Below are 8,546 nucleotides of genomic sequence, written 5' to 3' on the forward strand. Positions count from 1 at the left end.
AAAACCGCAGTGACTGCTACTAGTGGTAGTAGGAACCACAGTTGTGGTAGTAACAGCAAGAGTAGGGGTATTAGAAGCCATAGCAGCAATAGTGATGGTAGCAGTAGCAACAGAAATAATGGTAGCAATATTTAAATTGTAGTATCAGAGTACCTAATAATGAGAGATGTGCTTACTAGTAGATATAGCAACAGTATCAGCATTATTCATTGAATAAATTTTTGTTTGGACATTGATTTTATTTTGTTTTAACTAACTCCTTTCATAGGCCAAGGAGCAATGCAGACTTGATGAGATTGCCATCCTGAAGATGGAAGGACCTCTTGAACAAATGAAAAAAGAGGCACAAGATGAACTGGATAAGGTATTAATATCAATTTAAGTATACAAGGTGGTGTGCGATTTAAAAATATTGATTTCTATCCCATTGATTAAATTTTAGATTGATTGAGTTATCGATTGATTCAATGATCGATTAATTGATTGATTGTTAATTGAAAGAAATGTTCACCTCACCATTGCCTGCCTATCATCTATTAACACTTAAACATATATTGTGGGGCTAAAAGATAAGATCCTGAAAAACATAATTGAATATATAATTTGCTTACTTTGTTATAAAAGAGCATTAGAATGTTTAATTGAGTTTTTGATTAAATATCATTAATAAATCAATGTATTGGGAAGGGTAGTATTTTATGAAAACTTTGTTGTATTGTTTTCATTAGGTTAACCCAATATATGAAGCGGCCCTGAAGGCTTTAAAGAGCCTCAACTCACATGATCTTGACGAGATTCGATCCTACAGAGCTCCTCCAGTGGCTGTCGTCAATGTTGTTAGCGCCCTTTGTCTACTCTTCCAGGAGCCTTATGAGTAAGTTTTAATTTTCAGTGTAACATAATGTAATTCATTAGTTAAAATGATCCACAAACACATAGCTGTCGTAACAAAGATAGTTTTAGTCATAACTATAAATGTCACGTCTGTTTCTACCATTTTTATTCATATTTAAAATATTTTTTTCTAAAGTATTTTGAGTTATTTGCTTCAATACACATACTGTAGTATGTGCACAAAAACTAAAATATAAACGCATTAAAACTTTGTTCTCATCCAAAATTGTCAGTACCTGAAAATGGAATACAGGAAAAAAAATACATTAATGAATTATTAATTAAATATTATGATGTAATTTACGTATTATAGTTGGGCAAGTGGCAAGCTTCTGATAAACCGTGACAACTTCTTTGAAGATCTTGAATTCTATGAGAAAGATAGAATGCCAGATGATGTGTTCTATAAATTGAACATCATGTTTATTCAGGACACGTCTTTTAGGCCTGAAGTTGTGGCAGTGGTTAGTAAGGCTGCTGAGTCCCTGTGTAAGTGGGTACATGCTGTTTATGCATATGCCTGCCTTCACCGTGCCTTACATCCTAAGTTGAAACAAGTTCAGATAGCAGAGGCTAAGCTTGATCAGGTTTGTACATTTAAGATGCAACCTTATTATATTTATTATTCAAATTATTTATTTACCTGTATCAAGTCTTGTAATGTAACACATTATATTATTTCCCAGAACACTTGCGTACATGATAGGAGCTTAACTTATACTTAATATTACTTTAATAAATTGTGTTTACATTTAATGTAGTCATTCTTCAAACAATTGAACTAAATGGTCACATTGTAGCATTTACACTTCTAATTTCAGGCAAAAGCTCACCTTGGGCTGAAAAGGGTTAAATGTCAGGAGGTAAAGGTCATTCTTGAGGAACAGATACAGATTTATCAGGACAGTGTGAAAAGCGTTAATGATATTGAAGTGTCCATGAAGGTATATTTGCAATTACAAATATTTTTTACTATGGTCATGCTTAATATTTTTTATGTATATGTATCTGTCATGTAGTTTTCCAAAAACAAATCTTTCATTTGGATTTTCTTTTAAACTAGAGTACAGAGGAAAAGATCAACAGTGCTACACATTTAATGATAAACATGTCGATGCAGCATGCAACATGGAAAAGCGCCCTCGCTCAGTCTGAAAAGCACTTAGCAACAGCTCCGGGAGATGCACTACTTGCAGCGGCATGCGTCTGCTACCACGGTCCAATGGATCAGCTTACGAGAGAAGAAATGATCACGGATTGGCTGTTGAGATGTAAAACTGGACGTTATCATCCCAAACAGACAACCCAGGAAAAATCTGGCCAAGAAACATCAGTTACTGAACAGGTGAGCTTAAAATATTCTTATAATTAACAGTACTTACTATCATTATCATCATAATTTGTTTAATTATTATCAGAATCATTGTATTAATCATTAAAGTTTTTATTGTTGCTACTGTTGCTGTTGCTACTGTTACAGTTGTTACAGTGAAGACAGGAGATTTCACCATCAAATGAAGGAAAGCCTTTGCTTAGCATGGGAACATACAGAATTTCAAGATGTACAGTATTAGCATAGTATTATTATTATTATTATTTTATTTGTTTCGTCTACTAGATTACTCAAGCTAACAACGTATGTGATAGAAAGCATATAGAGTCAACAGTAAGTGCATATCATTAATACTTGTATAATATTTTGTACGCAACTAATAAAATTGTATATCTTTCAGTGTTGAATAGAAAATATTTTCGTCAACTTTTTGCAATGTATCAATTTTTTTTTTTTTAATGGATGACCCTAAACCCTTTCAGGCTTATTACACTAGAAATAGAAATACAATGAAATAAGATTTTAAATTAAATTTTCAAATATTAAAAAAACATTCTTTTACACTGTAATTTGTATTCACTTAGTGTCAACATTTATTTGATATTGAACTATTTACCTCAACAATGCTATTGTTTGTTTTCAAGGTAAGTGGAAGGGAAACAGCTGATGGCTTTACAAGTATATCTGGGGACGACATGTCCTTACCTCCTTTTCTCTCAAGAGAAAGTACAGATGAGAGTTTTAGCCATGGAAGCAGTCAAAGCCGGGCTACCATACTCCAGCCATGTCATATCCGTGAGAACTTTTCTCTAGATGGTAATGCTTTAAAAAAATTATTGATGTATTAATTTTCTTTTTTATTATTTTGATTTGATTAGAAAGAAAAGAAAAAGAAAAGCTAGTGATGGGAGTGAGTCAATGTGTGACAGTATTTGTAATGGCTTACCCAAAAATGTTGTCACATTCAGTGAAAAATTAACCTTGTTTTAATTTTTTGAATACTTTTGATGGTGGTGCCAGCATCAATAATGATACAAACATCATCATCAAGTAACTGTTATAATTTATATTTTTTAATTATACTGTACATGTCTCCCTCCAATTAAAGACAATTTTTGGAACCTGGGTTTTCATGGTCTTTAGCTTTGGTCTCTAATTAGAATAATAAAGATAAAAGACAAGAAAAGTGGAGGTGGTCTTTAATTGGAGAGCTCTTTAATTAAAAGGAAACCTGTAGTCTATGTCTGTACGCAGCAGGATGGGGCCAGTAGGTGGCTGTACGTACACAATCAGGGGCGGATCCAATAGGGTGTATGGGAGACACGGGGAAAAGTGCCTCCCCATTTTGATATTAAATTTGTAAAATTTCAATGCATATCAGTGCTATGTGTTACTCACTTATCTATTCTGAAACTGTTGTTCCCCTCCCCCCCTCCCCGTTTAAAAATTAATGGATCCGGCCCAGCTCAATAACTTGTGATCATATTCATAACATATGTACGAAATCATCAGACCTGCGAGGTATAGACAGTGTCCTTGGCGTCTGGGAGAATTTAATGATGGGGAGAGGGGAGGGGGGTGTTGGTTAGCCATTCCTCCCTTAAAATATGTTTTGCTTCCTAGTAGGCCTATACCGTACTCATCTATACTCCTGTAGAGAGAGATGGAGAGAGAGAGAGAGAGAGAGAGGGTCTACATCTGTCTCTTATACACATCTTGAGTCAATGAAACAAGTTCGCACTATTATGTAATCGTGCGTGACCTGTCTCTTATACACATCTAGATGTGTATAAGAGACAGCTATTGATGATGATAATAATGATGAATGACATTACGATGATCAGAAAGGTCCATTAGATGCAGAATTGTACTACTTTTAAAAAAATCTCTTAAATAATAAAAAAAAAATCGTATTTCAAATTATATTCCTTAGCAATCTTGAGCGATCAAGAAGAGCAGAGAAGCTGGCAAAATCAGGAAATCCCGCAAGACAAGTACGCTTTCCACAACCTCCTCATCATGCGCACCTGTTGCCAGTGGGGAAGGCGGCATTGGCCATTGCTTTTGGATCCCGACCAGCAAGTGGAGACCTGGGTTCAGTTGATAAATAACTCAAGCAAAAAAGTGCTACAAGATAACGATGAAGAAGGTAGGCAATGCATTAAACTTATTTCCTTTCAGCCTATACCGGAATGCCTCCTCCATCTGCTGTATCTCTGCCATCTGGTGCTGTTTTTCCGGTTTCCCATGATGTACAACCCTTCCTTACTTCTCTCCTTTCCTATCATTCGTTTCCATGTTGTTTTGGTCTTTCTCATTTTCTTTGACTTCCAGTATCCATGTCAGTATTATGTTGCAGTTTATTCATTTTGTCTAATTGACTCAACATATGCTCCATCCATTTCCACAATCTATTCTGATTTCTTCACTTACAGTAATTGTTTCATGTTTGCTCTTTTCATCACTTCTTTGGTTGTCACTCTCTCCTACCATCTGATCTTTAGTATCCATCCTTAGTATCCATTTTTTGCCTAATATTTTTTTTAATAATTCTGCATACATAGATGCATTATTTGAGGAGAGTGTGACACCAGTTCTGACATCCAAAGCTCTTGAAGCTCTTGAGCAAGTCTCAGAGTACAGCACAGGCCAATCCACAGGCTTTTTGGAATCCTCCATTGGGGAAACGACAGAAACAGAATACCCTCAGACACCTGCAACAGGGATGAGGTAAGAGGCATGTGATCATGCAAAACCTGCTGTCCTAGTAAGATAAAAGTTGCCTAATTAATTGTAATGCCTTATTGTAGATTATTTATGTGTTTAGTGGGTTTGTGATGTTGTTTTGTAATGTTTTCCCCTTTTGTTAAACTTCAATTTTGAATGAGAGATTGCAATAAAGTTTTTCGTATTTTGTATAAATGATTTCTTTTTTGTCTTAAGCACAATAAGATGCTAATGATGTGGAATGTCCTAACATGCTACATTAAACTAATATAGATGTACAATGTATAAGAAGTAGCAAGTTAAGAAGGACCATATATAACTTACTATTACATTTATTTTTTAATTGTCATTATTATTTTCAATTATTGTTATTATTAGTTATTATTAAATATTTGCAATGGATTTTAGATATTTCGAATAGCTAGAAATTCTGTTTTAATTCAGTGTTGTATCATTTAATTTTGAAACTAGTATTGGTGGTGATACACCCCGCCATCCAAACTATGATGGAAGTGATGGGGTTTTAGAAACAACCAGCTTCACGGACCAGTCAGAGCCTTCGAGTGTTCTACTTCTTGATCCTGATATGGAGCGCCCTCAAGGTGACATATGGATCATCTCTAGTGACGATTCATCTGTTGAAATGAAACTGATTCAAAGTGTTGTACTCGGTTTGACAATGCTCATCAAGAATCTTGAGCGAAAGCCTCTGGACCCACGCTTTGATAATGTAATGAAGAGGAACTTTGTGCTGGGCTTAGATGGAAAGAGGAGGCTGAAAATTGGTTCTCTGGAGTATGTCTGCCATCCTAGTTTCAACCTTTACCTTAGCTCGTCAGTACCATTGCATCTCAAAGGTTAGCTAAAGCCTCAGATACATCCTATTTTATTGTATTTATAATTTTATATATACAGTAGTCTGATTGGTGTGGTGGTTAAGATGCTCTTTGTCATATGAAAATAAATAAGCAATAAAAATGCTTATTTTTTAAATAATATCTGTCATTAAGCAAGGACAATTTTTTTGTTCTAATCTTCAGTTAAAAGCTATTATTTTATTTAAATATACTATTAAACTATTCATTTGTATATAGGAGCTAACATCTTCCCACAGCCTACCGAGCTTACCTCAGTGATAAACTTAGCCATTAGCCCAGAAGGTTTATCTAATCAAATTCTGGAGATTGCCATTTCGTTTGAGCGTCCAGAATATGACAACCAAGTTAAGACTTTAGAGGGCGACATTCGTGATCAAAAATTGTTCATGGAAAAAGTTGAGGTAAAGTGCTTGCTATTTTTCAAATTCTAAACTCTCAAATAAAAGTAGTTTTTGCTTCAAACAGTACCAACATGTACTGTGTTTAGTACTGTGCTTGCCTGTGCCTTAATGTAGTCTAACAATGAAAAAACATTTTAATTGCATTACAATTGCTAAATAATTTACAGTTTCTCAGTATAGGGAACAGATTACTAAATATATATTTATTCTCCCCAGATGGATATTCTCATGAACACCATTAACCTTGAGGTAGGCATACTTGAGGAGTCTACAATGCTCGATCAACTACTGAAGTACCAACAGAACATCCAGAGCACAGAGGCTAGTCTCCATGAGAGTCTGCTCTACTTAGATCAGATAAAGAGCAAAACTAAAGACTACAAAGCTGTTTCTGAACACGCAACTCTTCTTTATCAAGTCGTGGACTCCATGTCTCAACTGAATCCACTATATTATCAGTCACTTGGTAGTTTTGTCCACCTCTGCAGGTCAGTCATCAAAGGCCATAGAAAGGAATCTGGCATTCTTCTAGACCCAAAGGCACGTGCCACAGAATTGGTGAACGCCCTCACACACGAGGTGCATGAACATATTTCACACGGTGTCTCCGAACTGCACTCGGATATCTTCATCTTCCTGGTTTCCGTAGCAAAATTGAAATCATGCAATGAAGTGTCGGAGATTGAATGGAGCTTGTTCTTAAATGAAGAAGCTGTCTTTGTGACAGAGGTGCCAGAGGCAGATAATAAACCATCATGGATACCCAAAACGGTAATTGAACCAACAGAACAAACCTAATCATCATAGAAGGCTTTATTTGGTAGTTAGGCACAAGTCTTTGGACGTGGTGTTGACTCCCTGTTAATTATAATGTTTTTGTTTATCTTAAGTTTGCTTATTTGTCATCATTGTGTCCATGCTTTTTTTTTTTTTTTTTTTGCAAGGAGGGTACCTCAAGCATCTCTACAGCAGATATTCCTTTATTTTATATTTCTATAAACCTAGTGTCAGAAGTTTTGATTTCAACATCATCAATTGAATTGAATCATCATCATTATTATTTTATTATTATTATCATTATTATTATCATTGTTATAAATGTTTATAGAATTATTTTATATGTAAAATAAAATCTACATTCCTCATTTTCTCTCCAGGCATGGACCTCTTGCAGCCGACTTGAGAAGTTTGTGCCATGTTTTCAAGGCCTAACTAGCTCCTTCACTAACCAATCCAGACAGTGGTACGAGTACTTTGCTGTAAGTTTTACTGTATTTTTAAAGCTTCATGCAAAATTTTAGTTGATATGAAACTGAATTAATCTTTAGTATTAAACAATGAAATATTTTTTAATTTATTAAAATATAACCCTGGTTAGTTTTAGGCTACATTTTATTCAATGTTTACCAACTAATTTTATTTTTATTGTCATTGTAGGATATTATATTATAATACTATAATAAATATAAAAATTATTTTTATTGACAGTGCGAACCCAATCTTCTTTCAATTGTGCCAGGAGAAATTGAGGACAGAAGTTTAACAGCTTTCCAAAAGATTCTGTTGTGGAAAGTGATGAAGCCAGATGTGGTATGTATACACATGTCTTCTACCTGTGTATATCTACATAACATTCAATTTCAATATATTTATTTCACTTGTTCAAAGTATATACTGTACATACAAAACAATGTAATGGTTGTAAGAAATAACATTACACAAGTGATTCAATTACTGACCAATAAGATAAGCCATTAAAGTCCATACTCAAGCTGATGCCACACCTTTATATGAGGAACTCACACACTCGGGTATTTGTCACATAAAACTTTATCCATAGCCCCATAATTTGCATGACCTAAGAAGGTGAATAAGAAATTGTAATAATACAAAACAATCTTGATACACAATACTGCAGCTGACGCCACCCCTGATCTCTACAAATTATGTGTAAGAAATTTTAAGATTAACTAGATACTGACGGTATTGTATTTTTGTATTCAATGGTTTTCTTAGACCCGACAGCTATGCCATTGCCTGGCTGTGCATCAGCTTGCTTCAACAATTGCAAAGACTACTGGTTATCACATAGGTGATGTTCTTCCACAAACTTCAAGTAACAAGCCAACCATCTTTATCTTACCATCACCTTATGGTGCATATCCCGACTCAGCAAATTCAGGTAAATTACTTATTTTTTTAAAAAAACTACTTATTAAAATAATTTACATTAAAAATATTTTTAATGTAAGTTATTTTAATAAGTAGTTTTTATATTTTAAGACGATTTTGTACTGTTTTATGGATGTTTTT

The 8,546-nt window shown here is 34.4% G+C and overlaps 1 protein-coding gene across 5 annotated transcripts in view; it reads left to right on the forward strand.

The window, feature by feature from the left end:
• LOC117124876 (dynein heavy chain domain-containing protein 1-like) overlaps positions 1 to 8,546 on the forward strand; it is a 58,341-nt gene that overhangs the window by 44,295 nt on the left and 5,500 nt on the right. For 3 of the 5 annotated variants that reach the window (XM_033271209.1, XM_033271240.1, XM_033271224.1), the window contains 15 exons: positions 269 to 364; positions 729 to 874; positions 1,208 to 1,481; positions 1,716 to 1,838; positions 1,958 to 2,239; positions 2,513 to 2,560; positions 2,872 to 3,043; positions 4,161 to 4,376; positions 4,792 to 4,957; positions 5,423 to 5,811; positions 6,049 to 6,233; positions 6,450 to 7,004; positions 7,391 to 7,492; positions 7,722 to 7,823; positions 8,250 to 8,415. In XM_033271209.1, coding sequence (XP_033127100.1) covers positions 269 to 364; positions 729 to 874; positions 1,208 to 1,481; positions 1,716 to 1,838; positions 1,958 to 2,239; positions 2,513 to 2,560; positions 2,872 to 3,043; positions 4,161 to 4,376; positions 4,792 to 4,957; positions 5,423 to 5,811; positions 6,049 to 6,233; positions 6,450 to 7,004; positions 7,391 to 7,492; positions 7,722 to 7,823; positions 8,250 to 8,415 — 3,022 coding nt within the window. The remainder of the gene's footprint in view (positions 1 to 268; positions 365 to 728; positions 875 to 1,207; positions 1,482 to 1,715; positions 1,839 to 1,957; positions 2,240 to 2,512; positions 2,561 to 2,871; positions 3,044 to 4,160; positions 4,377 to 4,791; positions 4,958 to 5,422; positions 5,812 to 6,048; positions 6,234 to 6,449; positions 7,005 to 7,390; positions 7,493 to 7,721; positions 7,824 to 8,249; positions 8,416 to 8,546) is intronic. The other 2 variants (XM_033271216.1, XM_033271232.1) reach the window with 2 other exon arrangements.

The sequence above is a fragment of the Anneissia japonica genome, unplaced genomic scaffold, assembly GCF_011630105.1.
Source record: "Anneissia japonica isolate Jap-2015-1 unplaced genomic scaffold, ASM1163010v1 scaffold466_len1169948_cov191, whole genome shotgun sequence".
NCBI lineage: Eukaryota > Metazoa > Echinodermata > Crinoidea > Comatulida > Comatulidae > Anneissia > Anneissia japonica.